The following is a 16,799-nucleotide window of genomic DNA, read 5'->3' as shown; positions in this document are numbered from 1 at the left end:
TAAAAATTTGTTTTTTAATTTAATAAAACAGAGTAAAATTGTTAAAATGGACAATTCAAAGTCAAATTTTATTTCATGAAAAAAGTTTATTTTATTATTAATTTTTTTAGTGTAATAAGTAAAGAATATGAACATTTGAATGTTTGAGAAGGAAGCTAGTAAATGTAAATTACACATATCATTGTTTACATATTAGGAATCAAAATTATATATTATAAAGTTAAAGACCTCCATGACCATTTGATATTTGATATTTGATTCTTTATTTTTATTTTTGGAAATTTATTTTAGGTTTTTAGATTTTAAGAAACAAAAAACATATACATTTTTTTGTTATTATTTTTAATTTTATTTTTTTATAAAAATAGAAATGACATAATATTGAAACTATTTACCAAATATATTAAAAAAATCATTAACTCATTTAAGCTCTTTTTTCTGTATTTTGTATTTTTTTTCTTTTTCTATCTATAACAATTTCTTTAAAAAATATGTTTTTTGTTTTATAAAAAATGATATTTTTTTATAATAATGTTTACTTACCAATATAAAGTTCAAAATAAGTTGTGATGAACTTTTCTTAGTTCTATATACTAGTTTAAAAAATAAAATCAAACTATTTGATTTACTTCCCATTTAATCTATACACATAGTTATACAATTATATCTTTATTTTTATTTTTATTTAAAAAAACATATATACATGTATTAATCACAAATCAAATTGTTTAGAAAAGAACAAAACATCAAAATAGTTTCATTTGAAAAGCAAAAATAAAAACAATAAATTTAAACTTAATGAGTTTACGTAAATTTAGTTTCTAGTATGATACTCAATGCATCATAAATATTCATCTCTTAGGTCAAGACGAATTAATAACATATGAATGCATGCAACACTTTAAATTACCAAACACTTGTCGTAATAAATGTATATAAGTAAATGAGATGAGAATTGGGTAACACCTTTTTACGTTTTTTGTGTTTTCTTAAACCTAGTGTTCTTACCACATACATTTATGTGCACGTGTAATTTAATTTATAAAAATCAAAATAGAAATTTATTTTTATTAATTTGTACAAAATTCATGTTCTTTTTAAAATTTATCTGAATTTATTATATATATTCTTATAATATATTAATGTTTTTCCATTAGGTTTTTAAAATAATTTTTTTTTTTTGTAAATGATTGTTAATTAAATTTTAAAAGAGTACTTTAGAAAAAGAAACAAATCAATTTACGATAGTAATAAGGTATTAATTCATAAATTTAATGTATTTAATTTCAAACTTTTCCTTTATTTCAAATTAAAATAAGGGTATAATTATAATTAATTAAAATACTGAAGAATAAAGTTGTCTACGAATGTTTTTCTACAATTTTGGTATTTTTTTTTTATATTATAGTTAAATAAGAAAATCAGAAATAATTAATTAAAAACTACCAACAATTCAAATAATCACCTTAAAAGAAAAAAAGAAAAAAAGAAAAAAAAAGGCATATTTTTCCGATACGACTATGTTCTTCACTAAATAACAATATCTCATAGAAAGCTACGGTTTTCAAAATTTTAAAATAAAAAGATTTTTACTATAAATTTTGAAATAGTTTGATATGAAAGAAACAAAAATCCTTAAAATATGAGTGAAGGTTGGATTCTCCCGCAAGAAATATTTTCTTTATATATATATATATATATAAGGGAATGCATTCTCTATCCTCATCTTCATTATGGCCCTGAGGATTATGTTTTCCCTGTCCATTGCCCATTTCCATTATCGTCAAGCTAAGTCTCAAGCAGAAATAAAAACTAGTTTTGTGTTTTATAAATTTTTTCATTTTCCATTTTATCCTCAACAATAGTTGTATTTCATCTTCTTAATTGGGTAAATTGTTTTTCAATAACTTATAATTCATAACAAAAAGTGGAGAAATTTCTCATCAGATGGGGATGACAGACTATCTTAACTATTTTTAATATTGGTCAAAATATTCAAAAGACTCATAGAAGATTAGATTAGATGAAATGAAAGATAATAGCGATATTAACCAGAAGAATACTTTTAATTTAATTAGAAGTAATGTAACGTGTAAAACTCTCACAAATAATTGAAAAAAATAAAATAAAATAACTCATATGCTATCTTTTAAGACTTTTAAAATTTTAATGATTAAAATAAAGAGATTCTAAAACTGTCTAATAAACTTTAAAAATTTTCAATTTTACGTCTGGACTCATTTAGTGTGTAACAAAACTATTAAATTCAACATTTTTTAAAAAAGAAATTATTTACCATTCATATATAAATAATTTTATTTATTTATTTTAATGAAACACCTATAGACATTTAGGACACAAAGTAGATTATTATTGTTTGTAGGTTATAATAAACTATGTGTTATTGTAGTCCATGCTTGGAATGAATGATATTACTATAAGTTATTTGAGTCATTGTTTGGATATAGAGTATTATAGCATGTGATTGAGATGCATAAATATTTTTTTATACTATTGTTTTTTTGGTCATATCCTAGAATTCATTCACTAAAAAAACAATATTTGACCAAAACTATTTTGGATAAATTTACTCCAAATTATATAGGATGTGTTAAACAAACTCTATTTAAATGGGAATCATAATTTGGCCAAGTCAATAATCAAATTTGACTCATAATATTAGGTCAAAAATACTCATAATAACAAACCACTTTTGCACGCCATCTATCTTTTGGAATAATTTTCAAATTTGAAGCAAGGTTTTCCACAAACCAAATCAACCCTATTTCTTTGATATTTTACTCGAATGATCAAGACATTATGTATAGATAGGTATACAAGTCCTTTGAACATGGAGATCTTTATAGGAAGACTTAGATTTTAGGATCCAAACATCGTATAACCTTTTACTTCTACCCCTTCTTCTCCTTCCTCCGTTTAACTAATTCAATATAATACCCTCCACACTCGAGCTTATTCATTGATGCTTTTGGAAAACAATGTTTGCAAGTGATTATCAACATCAATGAAGCCACTCTTCATAGTTCTCAAAAGCTGAGTTAAACCACATTTTAGCTCTATTTAATGAATCCATATCCCAATTGAATTCAATGAACACTGCAATGTTGTTTCCACTACGAACTACAGAAAAACTTCTTTGACTTTAACAAAGAGTCCTCCAGGATTTGAACTTGTAACCTCGAATACATAACATAACCAATTGAGATATATTCATTTCTCTCTGTACCTATGAACTTTAAGACCCCTCTTCTCCTTCTATCCTACCATTAAACCTAAGATAATGAAATTCCCTAAAATCTCCATTTCCCAATCAAAGAAACCCCAAGCAAAAATCTCACCTCACAAGTAAAGAACATAATCCAATCATTATAACCTCAAAACAAGAGATTAGGGGAAGTAATGAAGAAAAAAACAAAAACCAAGAACATGATAATCATAGGAACAGAGAAAAACAGAGACACAAAATCAAAACATTACCAAAAGTAACCTTCATCGAATAACATTGATTCGACTTTATATACATCTAAAAGAGAACGTAATCAAAAAAGAAAGAAGAAACTAAACTAAAGTTAAAGGCAGTTACAGAGCATAAAAAAGCTCAAAGTTCCGAGAACTTACACAATCAATTTCATGTTCTTCCATATCCAATCGAACACATCGTCGGCATAGAGGACAAGCAGAAACCCTAACTAACCACGAATCAATACACTTGCGATGATAAACATGCCCACACCCACCAAGTCTCCTACACCACTGACCTTTTCTAAAGCCATCAAGACAAATAGAGCAGTCAATTTGAGAATGGGGATTGACCCAATTGGAGAATCGGAACTGGAGAAGCTTTTTGAGGTCACGATGGGAGAACCCAGATGAGGAATCGGAGTATTGGGAATGGCGACTGTGGAATCGGCGACGGCGATGGAGGGCACTAGCGACGCAGAGGTGGATAAGGAGAAGGGCAGTGGCGAGGCCGAGGAAGACGAAGAAGAGAGTGGTTAAGAGAATCATGATGGCGATTTTGAGAAGCAGAGAAAGGAGTTGAGTCTCTGGCTTAGGCGGTGGCGGAGGGTGGGGAAGTGGGTGGCCGCTCACGGCGGCAGAAGGTTGAAAGGGCATTTGGGGGTTGTTGGGCGGCGAGGGATGAGTGGAATTTTGAAGGAAATTGGGGGATTGGGGATATGGTTGAATGATGTAGAGTTCGAGGAAAAAGAGTATAGAAATGGAAACCGTGGGCGTGTGGGTTTTGATTTTTTCCGAAGGCTTGTGGGGAGGTAGGGCCATTTCTTTTGGTCTTATGATACTTAGGAATTACAATGCTTTTCACCTTCAATCTATATCTAATCTTTCTATTACAAAATTAGTTTTATTTTTAGTTGGTTTGGTGGGGAGGCATTAATCATTAATTAAAAATAATAAGGTGAGAGTGAGAGGTCATTAGTAATTAGGTTATATATTTTAATTTCATTTGATTTAGTCTACTTCTAAAATTTGACTACCAAAGTCTCTCTTAAGCGAAAGATAAGTCCAAGTTCAACGTTCACTTAGAATTTGTAAAATTTTAGTCTCTTCAATTAACGAAAAAATTAAATAATTTACTTTTTTATACAAATTCTTTGTATATAATACCTCACTCGTGTAACTTATTGATTAGGAGGGTTTGACACACAAATCAATTTCAATTTAATTTGGTATAATTTGTTTTAGCCCATTAATGGTTTTGTTTCATAAAAGGAGGAATGAGATAGATGATGGCATGTTGGTGGATGGCTATGAGAGACTGAAGGGTAAGGAAACAAAATAGTGATAGATGACAAAGGAGTATACGACTAAATTTGAATACTCGTTGTGAGAACTTAATTAGTACAACGTAACAAACCCATTTATAACATAACTTAGGACAACCCTATAATTAAATAAAGACTTTGAATTATATACTATAAAATCTAACGACTATAATGTGGTAGGAGCATGCTTGAAATACCTTTTAAATATCATTTTAAGTGTTCAATTTAAAAAATATGTCATCAAGTTGTAAACGAGGATATTCAACTGTCATACAACGGTGTTAGTATTGAATGTAAAATTTGTGGTTCGAATTTTCTAGTGTATTAAAAACCAAATATTAAAATAAGTCAATTTAATTTTTTAAAAAATCACCTTTTTCACCCATAACTCAAAATAATTTAAAATGATTTTTAATTGTTTAATGTCTACTAAATTTATATAATTTTTAAAATTATGACAACCTTCCAAAATTTATTTCTCTCACTTCTACTATATTTTTATGGCTAACCACCCTTGATGGCCAATTTCAGTATTCAAAGCATGGAAATTTTTGTTAAAAAGTGTTTAATGTTTATGGCAAAAGAAAAAAAAATTATGAAATAATTTAAAGTTGATCGATGAAAATTATGTTTCGATTGCAAATTGAATTTAAAAAACTTAACTAATAATTTTGTATTGCAAATTATTGTTATTATTATTATTATTAGGGTAAACTTCAATTTTTTCAATTATTATTATTATTATTATTTTAGTTTTCTAATATATTTTTTAATAACATATTTTTGTTAACACATGTGTTTTTCAATTGAAAATTGAAAAAAAAATTATTAAAAAATAATTAAATTTATTAAAAAAGATGAATTTAATAAGAAAAATTGAATATTTAAATATTTAATATATATATATACATATAATTTAATAAAAAATATATTTTTAAAATTTGAATAATATATATATATATATATAATACGTGAAAAACAAGAATATATGGGACTCACACATAATATATATAAATAATAAAAAAAGAATAAAGTGTGACCTCAATGTAATATACATACATATATATATAATAAGAAAAAAATGAAAATTGTGGGACTCAGTAGGTGAAAGTCGGGGACAAATTTTTGACATATGTTTCAAAAATCATATTATTTAAAAAAAAAAAGTTTCTTACATCCATATAGTCACGAACCAGCCAGGAAAAGTCTCCATGGGAGAACTTCTAACACATAGTGAAAAACGAATGAAAAGACAAAACAAAGTTCATGAAAGAATGCAATAAAAACTAGGCTTAGATTGGAAGGAAAAAGAATGTCTTTCAACATTCTTAGAAGATTTCTACCAAATTATTGAATCCGTAGATAACCTTTATTTCCCACTCAAAATTTTCTGCTACCATGAAAAGCAAATTCAACCCTCCTAAATCATGTCCAAAACTAATTATAGTTTGTGATATTTTACTATATTTAAAGACATCAATTTTTTTTACCGTTTTTTCACTTAAAACAATTACTTTAGGTCAAATTCAAATTATTTAAATGATGTAAACTTAAATTTGGGAGGGATGTTCCTTGTAAAATAATTTATTACTAACTTACTTCTACAAAAATTAGTAAGTTAGGCAATTTCAAATTAATTATCTTTAACTTATTTGAGATTTGTTTCCCTTTGTTCAAAATAATTAAGTTAAAAAGGTAGAAATGTATCCGTTAGATTTAGAAATTGTGTAGATTTATGAGTTATGCATTCATGTGGTTACAAAGTCTAAAATCCTGAAAACTTATAGGCATTATATTTTTGTTTTCTTCATCATAGGACTTGAAGAAAAGAAGAAAAAATTAGGTAAAGCGTACAAATTTCAATAATTTTGGATTTATAGAAAGTTTTAGTCATTAATACCAGACAGAGATGAAGGAATCATGCGACTAAGACCCAATGAAACAAGAAAGTACATGATTAAGTAATGCCTAGACGGTTGCGCATATCAAGATGAACAAGCGCAAATCATAACGGAAGTATGCACCAAGATATCATCTAAACTTGATGAGTCGTTTCTAATCATGGGTAGAACTCACACATATGGGAAGATTTCTATCAAAAACTAGGAACGTGCGAAGTGGGCAACAAGCAGTTGGAGGCCTATAAATAAGAGCATTGAAGAAGAGAAAAACACACCTATTTTATCATTAATAAGCTGAATCTCTGTTAAATTTCCTATCATATGTATATTCATCTTCTTCACAGTATGTTCATCAAGAGCAGACAATCATTGAAGCACTGCAATCATCAACTAAGCCAAAGAGAGCAAGAAATTATGATCAACCACCCAACATTCTGTGCTTTATATTCTTTCTTCCATTTTGATTTTTTGTTTTTGCTTTGTGTTGTAATATTGAATCAAAGATTGGAAACTTTATTACATTCTTTAATACGAACATAGTTAATTTCATTTTTCACTCATCCATGTTCTTTACTTTCACCTTGAGTAACTAATTAAATTCTCCAATGGGCCGGGTTACAAAGATGGACTGATTTTCTCTGAAAACATTCAAAAGTAAACATTTCCGTCTGTTTAACTTGAGGTTAAATAAATGCTTTTAGGTTAATGGAAAAATTAGTTTGAGTATAAATAGCTAACTGTTTGAAAGAGTAAGTGACTAAGACCAAGTTAAGCAAAGGTAGAAGTAAACTTAGAAATGAGGTTAAGTTTGTTGCATATCACTCCAACATTTATATTTAGAAATTACATAGAGTATTTGCATGTGGCAGTGAGGTGCAAGAATGGTAGCTTACTCTAAGTAGCAGTTGGACATCTAAATGTTAGTTGTGTATTGGTTGAAAAGAATGTTAGAAAATCTTCTTATCCTACTTAATATATACTCTTCCTACATATTTCACGCTTCGCTCCGTAATGTGATTGACCGATGCACTTACCACACATAATCTATCGTTCCATTAAGACAGTAGATTCACTAGTATAATTGTATAGGACTCATTTCACTTACCTTGAATTTAATTTAATTTTCTTCGCGAGTTCAACCATAAACATCAATTTCGTGTGTTCAACTCTAGACTCACCAGAAAATCAATTTTAAATTTATACTTGGACTGAGATAGGAAAACTTATTACCCATCTCCACGCTCATCGCATTAAAGAACTCGTTACATAGTAAACATAGGTTACCATCACCTACAAGTCCACCACAACATCTTTTCTAACACAGACACAATTAAACAAGCTTAAGCTAAACTAAGGTTTAAGGTCATTAGTAACTAGAAGATGTATGACAATTTTTTTTTCTTTAGCTAATAGTTATAGGTTGCAAGTATAGTAATCATACTCAAATTGTTAATAAATATGCACATTACACAACAAAATTTGTAAATCAGCTTTGTTGGATAATATTTATTGTTTAAATTTAGATTGATAAACTATTAATTATTTCCTATAGTTGTTAAACCTATGCTTCGAATCCCCCAACTCATATTACTAGTAAATGGGTTGTATTTTCTATATAAATACAAATTGCTTCTATTCTTTTTTAGGCAAAGTTGATATTGTCAAAATGACAAATTATACTACCATTAATAAAAGTCTTTCTCTCATTTAGAAATTTGAATGAAATATGGTATCTATCCCTTTTGAATTATATTGTGAATCACTATAACATTTAATTTCATGCATTTATAAGTCTCACTATATGGTTATGATATGTTTCTCTTTAATAACTTTTGTGATAATAATTCATCTCCTCTTTAACCTTTTTTTTCCTTCAACAATTCAAACTTTTGATTTTGTGCAACCATAGTCTTTGTAACAATAAAATTGGCAATTATTAGTCTCTTTATAAAGTTTTGAATTTTATACCCATAAATAATCCTTATGCATTCTCCTCCTTTTGTCAAAGGACATCCTACCACTCAATTAATAACAATCATAAGAGTTATCTTAATTGAGTTCATTAATATATATTTTTTGGTTAGAAATAATAATTTTTTAAAAGCCTTTCCAACACGCTATCGTCTATTTTGAACATAAATTATCTACTTCGATAGGTATATTATTTGGTACATTAGTATAAATTAATTTTAATTTTGATAGTGTTATATAATTATTATCCATGTAAAAATGTACCAAAAAACCTACACTTTTGATAGTTTAACCTTACTTCCATAATCCTTTTAGAATATTACATAATAACCCAACAATGATAGATCTAACTTTAAAAAGAAAACTCAAAGTAAACGTTGTTTTAAACATTTAATTAGATAAGTAAGCTAGGTTGATATTATAAAAACAATTTACCTTTTCATACGAATTATGCTTGAATAAAAGATACATAAAGTAACGTTTAATAACTATCTAAGTGTAGCTTAGGTTTAAATAATTAAGCTACTCCTTCATTAACATGTCGAGAGATGGATTTTAAAACTCTTTTTCTTCCAAACGCTCATTTCTCTTTTTTCTAAATCCGGTCTTTTTCTTCCATCTTCGATGTCAACCAACTTCTATCTCCTAACTTATTTCTTGCAGGGATGTTTAACTACTGATTTTTCTTTTTTAACCTTCAATATTCGATATTTATGTCATGATTGATATTACATAAATTTGAAAACTGATATCTTTTTTGTTTGTTTGTTTTATTTATTTTGTTGGAGAAGAGGTTGGTGGGATTAATAAAATTTGAAATTGGCCATTCCAACTGTTATCCAATGGTCACTTTTAAAACATCACTTCATAAATGCCTCAGAAAACAAATTGAATGCAAACACCTACCCTTCTCCCCTCTCTTATATTATTATTTGCTTTTGCATCTTCTTTTGCCAATGGAAACCATCTTTATTCTCAAATTCAAAATTTCTCATTCCAAACCTTAACTTATAACAATATAATAAGATTAATTACTAACTTTATTTAAGAAAAAAATTCTTTGAGATTAGCTCTCTAATCAAGTTGTCAAAGGAAAGAAAGTCATATCCATTAGTATTGAGTTAAATTTATTCTGTTTTTTCAATACTCAATTTAATTTAATAAATTTTAAATTCAAAGAAATGACCAAATTAATAGTTTTTAATAATCAAATTTAAAAAAAAAAAACTAAAAAGAACCTATACATAAAACAAATTAATAAGATACTGAAATACCTCAATCCAATTTTTTTAAAAAAAATCAAAGTTAATCACAAAATGATAAACACTTCAATTTTAACATAGAATTAAGTCCACATAAACCATTGGTTGCTCAATCCAAATCCTAAAAAACATGATTTAAATGGAATAAATTTATCAAATTTCATGAACTCATAATTTATTTAATAATATATATAAACCAATCACTAATAAGGTAGGTACTTTTATGGTAAAATTATGATCATGGATTTAGATTACCAAAACTATGACTCCTAATTTGCAAAAAGGATTTAGAAAACTCACCAAAATTAACTTAAGATTCAAATTTGATTCATGAAGATCCATAGAAAGACCCCAATACAAATGGTTCTTATTTCTTTGACACCAAAAAATTCGTCATCAATTCCGCTACAATCGACATTTTCTAATTCTTTTGAGTTTTGAATTTTTATAATTTCTGCACTCAAATTTGAAATCCCCATTAAAAGTTACTCAAAATCTCAAAAGAAAGAAAAGAAAAAAAATCAAGAATGATCATCATCATCATTAGGTGTAAAAGATGAATGAACAATCCTATTGTTGTTCTTTCCCATCAGCCACTGTAACGTTCTTCTCACAAACGACGGCCGATTCTCAACAAATTCCAAACTGTTTCTTCTCTGATTCTCTTCATCCATCATTCCCATCCCATTTTCCGATCTGGGTCGGTTCCGATTCGCAGGAAAATGAAACGAAAACGCCCTTCTAGACAAATCCATCACCGCCACTCTGTCACCGGCGCCGGCTACCTTCTCTTCACAGCTGTCCTTCGAGTTCCCATGGCGGAAACTCTCAACTCTCCCACTCAATTCCTCAAAATTAAACTCTCTTCTTGATTCGCAATCGCATTCAGATATTGCCGCTCTGCTCCCGAGCATCAATGGCAGATCCTTCTTCTTCCTCACCTGTTTCCTCACCGCCGGCGTCCTGATGGGAACTTGAAGAGACGAATTTTCATCCATTACATACCCAAAAGACCCCATTGAAAAACACCTCCTCGAACCCACATTGCTATTATTACTACTCCCTTCTCCATTACTCTCCAAATTCTTAAACTTCCCTAATTTAATCGGAACCACCGTCTCTGCTCCCGTTGCCGGAGGTTCCTCTGTTTTCAATTCAGTAAAATCCGACACATCCCCAAGAAAACCAAGAAACGAACCGGTGTGAACTTCCCCAATTTCTCTCGAACTATTACTTGCAGATTCAAGAACTCCAACAATTGGAGACGAGAATCCGCCATTAATGGCAGCGAAATCAGAAACCAAGCTCGCACGACAGAGAGGACAAGTAGAATGAGTCAAAAGCCAAGTGTCTATGCAATCCATATGAAAAGCATGGCTGCATTTCGTCAATAATCGAAGCTTATCATTAGGCTGAAATTCACAGAGACAAACAGAGCAATCAAATGGGTCTAATTTCAAGCCGATTATGGCTTTATAAAGAAAAACAGGGAGTGTATCGATGAAGGATTGGTCAACGCCGGCGTCATGGAGGTGAAACAGCTGCCGGAGTTGACCTTGGAAAGCAGAGGCACCGCCGTCGCCGGCAGTGGAATCTTCTGGGTCAGTTCTGATTTGGGGTTTGTGGAAGAATCGGAGGAGAAGGTGGAGGAGGCCGGAGAAGAAAAAGATAATGGCGAGGATGATTATGGCTAAGAGAATTGTGGGACTTACTTCGTTGTCTAAATTAAAACCGCCGTCGGATTGGGTATCCGGTGACGGCGGTGGAAGAGGAAAATTAGAAATGGGTTGAGAGAGAGTAGCCATGGATGTATGTTTGAAGGTTGAGAAAGAAAATGGAATTTAAAAATATTAGGTTTGAAGAAGAAGAAAGAAGGGAAATAAATGGAGACAGAATGACAGATAACAACAAATAGATCAATCATGGAAATAAAATTTAAACAAAATCAAATAATACCACAAAAAAAAAAAAAAAAAATCTTGCTTAATGTCACCTTTTGATTTGAAATATATACACTTCAATCTTGATTTTAAATTAAGGTCCTGTATTTTTTAAAGTTCTCAACAACCGAAATTCACAAGTTGATGGTAGAATCATTAACTCAGAACTTGTTGAATTTGATATCGGTTATGTTCTAAGTTAATCTTATTTGTCATTTGGCGAAAACCCCTAACACAATAATCGATCGAACTATTGAATTTCTCTTTGCATTGCACGTGTCTGTTTAATTTAATGAAGCGTTTTTGTTTCAAGAAAGAAAAGTGTGCTTAATTTATTGTCTCGTGCATAAATTAGTTCCCATCTTAGATTTTTCATTAACTTACGTAACGACAAAAAGCAAAACGTTAAAAATAATAATGAGCGAAAAACCACAAAAGAAACAATAGCAATATTTGACAAAATGAACAGTGGTATTAAAATTTAAGAAACCCAAAAGTGAAAAAGTGTAAAGATTTAAATTTAAACCGCTTCTAATAAAAAAGATATATCGATTAATCTTAATATGCGTTCATACCGAGATATAATATATAATTATATATTTTTCAAGGTAGATGATGTATAATCTAAACCTAAAATGGGAACCTTCTGTCATGAACATGCAATGGAGATATAAAAACAAATGATAATAAGTAGAATGGTTTAAACAAAAGAATGAGGAACGTTTAGTTGACTTTTGATGAACTGAAAATACAACAAAGAAATGTGTATGCAGTAAGCATCAATACCAATGAAACTACTTACTTACTTTCCAAACATAAGACCAATCTCTCTACAGACAAACAAATCCTTCAATTTGATTTATTGGGAAATGTGAAACCATCTTCTTTTCCTATACTTTAACCTACCCTCCATCTCATCTTCTTATATCACAACCCAAATTTGGGATTAATATATATATTTTAGGACCAAAAGTAGGGTTCCTCAAATTTTCCTTCTTCTTCTACATATTGTTCAATACAGCTTGACAATGGCCTTTAGGTGTGTCCTTGTGTTGGGACACATATCACCAACTCTAAAAGGAAGTCTTTGTTTATATTATATAACATTTTTCTTTCAATAGTTGAGATTAATCAAAATATTTACAAAATATATCATTATGTGTTGGTTTTTAAATTGTTATCGATAGTTTTAGTGGCTAATAAATGATTTTGAATATTATAAAATGTTGATGTGATTGCTAATGCAACCTGATGATGATGTAATATGGACCAATTTTCTTATATCAAGTTAATTATTAGTCTTCTTTCTTTTAGTTGTTATAAATAATTAGTTTAACACCTAATTTGTTTTAGTTAATCTTATAAACTATGCTTCTTTTAGTTTTACTAACTCCGTTAACAAGGCAACTTAAGCATAACGTAAACGATCAATGAAGACATATATATACTCTCAAGTCTAAAAAAAAAAAAAGTCTATATATTTATTTTGCTCTAAAAATTTGAAACTAATTGAAAATGTTAATTATTTGGTTGTAATTTCCAAAATTTGGAGGATTGTATCGATGTGGGTATATTTTCCATATAATTTAAAATGTTCTAACATAGACCTAAAGTATTAAGGCTACTTTGCATTTAATTTTAATTTATTGAGTCTTTATAGTTTTAAAAATGCAAAATATATCTTTAAACATGTAGTCATATAACTAATAAATTGATCTCGTCTTGACGGCGTAAACAATAAATAGATGAAGTTTACAATAAAGTTCATTGCAGATGGTTTAAGAGTTATAAACACGAGCTCATTATATATTTTTTTTTTAAACTATTTTTTGTACTAGATGAACACAACTATTTAAAAGTTTAGAAAAGCCTAAAAAAAAAAAGTCTGAAAGTATTCCTTTATAATTGAAAAACAAACCCATATTCTATAGTATTTTCATAACATTAAATAAATTTTATGAATAATTTAACAATGAGTTAAAGATTCATTTGGAAGTCCCTCTTAACTTAGTGTATATGACTTCAAACACTTTGTCCATATAGAGAAGTAATCATGAGGTCAGTGTCAAGTTGTTCGTAAAACAATATAGTAAAAAAAATCAATTAAAAAATGCCTAAAATGATATCTTATTCCAAAACTTAAGTAAAAAACATTATCCAACAAAACCCAATAATTAATAATAAGTTAAGAGATAGATAGAACATAATATATTGAAGAAAAGAAAAAAGAAAAGGTGATGGATGAACTTGTTTTAATTGTAAAATGTGGCTTAAAATGGACCTTTTAATTATGCAATCTCTCTCTCTCTTATATTTTACAAGGTTATATGTTTGTTTTATATGAAAGCAAAGGAATCCATTAGAAGGCATTTGGTTGTTTGGTCTATTTTGGATTCTCTCTTCCATCATTTTCTCTTTGTGTATATTATATGCAAAACCACACACACATACACATTTTTGTTAAGGTTGTTGAGAAATTAATGATTTCTTTTGTAATTCTCTATACCTCTCAAAATACTCTCATGCATTTTATACCTGTATACAAATTTTTAGTTTCCTTTTCATTTATTTTATTACATGCCAAACTGAGTATAACCCATTAATTATGTGTTGTTATATATTTGTAAGACATGAAAAGATATATGTATTTCTATATTAACAGACATCATTGAAGGATGTTATTATTAGGAAAATAGATTTCAACCTTATGGATATGTCAATCGTGACAGTTTTTATGAAAATAAATATCATCTTTTCGATATTGACGACAGTTACAAAAATATCACGAATTTGTATATTATGACATTTTTTTTTCTATCAATATAGACGATAATAGGTATTGTGTTGGTAGTTTGATTTTAATTATAGGGTATTTGTGGTTGTTTGAATAATTGTATTTAGGCTTCAATTTTTTCACGACATTCTTTGAGCAGTTTTTTTTTCATATCTTTTGATTTTTTTATTTTATCAATTTAAATAAATATTTATTATTCAAAGTAAACATTTTATTTTGCTATTTTTTTTTGTTGTCTATCCAATAAATTAATTTAGCTCTTTTCTTATTTAGAATTTGGATTGATATATACGCTTAGATGGGCCTAAAAGTAAATCAATTCCAAGATCCAATTAATTGAGCCTAAAGGGTCAAGCCCATTTAACCAAGAATAAATAAGTTATTCAATATTTGAAGAAATTTAAGACATTTAGAGAAACTACGAGAATAATTCTCTACAATTTGAAAAATCGTATTTAAGAAAAATATCGCTAGAAGGAGGGCTTGAACCTCCGACCTTGTGGTTAACAGCCACACGCTCTAACCAACTGAGCTATTCCAGCTTGTTGTTATAAGTGTGCTTTAATTAATAAAATACCAAGAATATGGGTTCAAGTACACAAAAGATACCATCAATAGAGCTTTTGATTGCTACAAGCGTTGGGTCATTGTCTTTATGATGATTATAAGATGGTTGTTTGCTCCGCCACTTTGATAGTTCTCACGAGCTAGGGTCATTGTCGCGGTCAGCCTTCTTCCTGTCATCAAGTCCAAGTTTCTTGGAGCTATGATACCAATTGAGGTATACCAAATGAGAAAATTTTATTGAATATCAAAAGTTGTGAATACAAGAAGATAAGTACTTTATTTATAGCGAAAACAAATTAATCCTAATCCTAATTAATAAAAGAAACTTAATCATAATCATAATAAACCAAAGAAACTAATCCTAATCTTAACAAATTAAGGATTTGACCTTAGTACCTTATTTCTAATACATCAGACAACAAGAGTTTTTTTCTTACATAGAAGAGATCTTTATCACAATTTCTTATAAAATAAGTAATAACTCCTCTTATTGGTAATTGACGTTGATCGAAAGTTTTTCAACATTTTTTTCTTACATTCTCATGTATTATCATAAATGTATGATTATATATAGTTTAATTTCCTCGAAAAGAAACATAAATTCCTGAGCATGTGGTTTGCCAAAGAGATTATTATGACAAATTTCAAGATGGCACACAAAAGTCAGTAGAGGAAGGGAAATGGTGGATTGGGTTTCATATGTGAAAGTGAAAGACCTACAAGCAGGCATACAACGCCACAAGAACACATGTGGAGCTAGGAAGACTCGAGTGTGACAATTACACAACAATGGATCTCCGTCTAGCTATTTGTTTAACAAACACTTGTGACAAAAGCATTGAAGAAGAATTTTTAATGACATGTGTAGAAAAAATGACAAATATTTAAGGGTTTGAAAAATGGGATTTAAGTTAAGGGTAGAGTGGTAATTTGCCTTTATGGTAAATTTGTAATTATTTACATCTTCTTCCTTAAGTTTTTAAATTAACAAAAGAAAAGGGGGGGAAAGAGAGAGGCAACCGACAGTTAACGCAAAGAAGAGAGTGAGGGAGAAACAAAGACGTTTGACGAGCATTGACGTCGGAGTTCCTACACAACGGTGAACAATGCTCGTTTGCGGCGTTACTCCATTGGTGATTGGCTTCGGGCAGAAGCAACTTTCTTGCTTCAGACTTGTTTCAGAGTTGTATTCCGTCAGGTCTAAGTGTTGAGTTTGGGTCTCAACATCAGTTCAGTGTGGGTCTCTTGGTCTCTCTTGGCATTTTATGGACGGTATAGTCTGTTTTGTCGTGGTTGATTATAGATTACTTATTGTGCTGAACTCTGTAATTGTATCATATTTTGCTCTTAATAAAATCTCTCCAAGTCGGTTCTCAAAGTGGATGTAAACCGAATTGATCGAACCACTATATATCATTGTGTTTACTCTTTTATCGCTTTGTGGTTATTCTGAATTGTGCGTTCTATTTTGCATCGTTTTCTATTTAGTGCATAAAGTATAACAATGAAATATGTAAGAAAGATATATATATAGCTATTGCTTGTGTGTGTTAATATAT

At 29.2% G+C, this 16,799-nt stretch overlaps 2 protein-coding genes and 1 non-coding gene across 3 annotated transcripts; all 3 read right to left on the bottom strand.

The window, feature by feature from the left end:
• Positions 1-3,600: 3,600 nt before the first annotated feature.
• LOC101216436 (RING-H2 finger protein ATL56) lies at positions 3,601-4,137 on the bottom strand. Its single transcript, XM_004149050.3, has one exon. It carries the CDS (start codon positions 4,135-4,137, stop codon positions 3,601-3,603), a length of 537 nt encoding a protein of 178 aa, XP_004149098.1.
• A 6,088-nt stretch (positions 4,138-10,225) lies between these two features.
• LOC101216679 (RING-H2 finger protein ATL13) lies at positions 10,226-11,838 on the bottom strand. The gene has a single exon (XM_004149051.3). It carries the CDS (start codon positions 11,742-11,744, stop codon positions 10,461-10,463), a length of 1,284 nt encoding a protein of 427 aa, XP_004149099.1. The 5' UTR covers positions 11,745-11,838; the 3' UTR covers positions 10,226-10,460.
• Positions 11,839-15,141: 3,303 nt separating this feature from the next.
• On the bottom strand, positions 15,142-15,215 carry TRNAN-GUU. Its single transcript has one exon. It is a non-coding gene; the product is annotated as a tRNA-Asn (tRNA).
• Between the last annotated feature and the right edge of the window lie 1,584 nt (positions 15,216-16,799).

Source organism: Cucumis sativus, chromosome 2 (assembly GCF_000004075.3).
Source record: "Cucumis sativus cultivar 9930 chromosome 2, Cucumber_9930_V3, whole genome shotgun sequence".
Classification (NCBI taxonomy): domain Eukaryota; kingdom Viridiplantae; phylum Streptophyta; class Magnoliopsida; order Cucurbitales; family Cucurbitaceae; genus Cucumis; species Cucumis sativus.
Note: the sequence above shows the minus strand (reverse complement) of the source record. Positions and strands in the feature narration are given on the sequence as shown.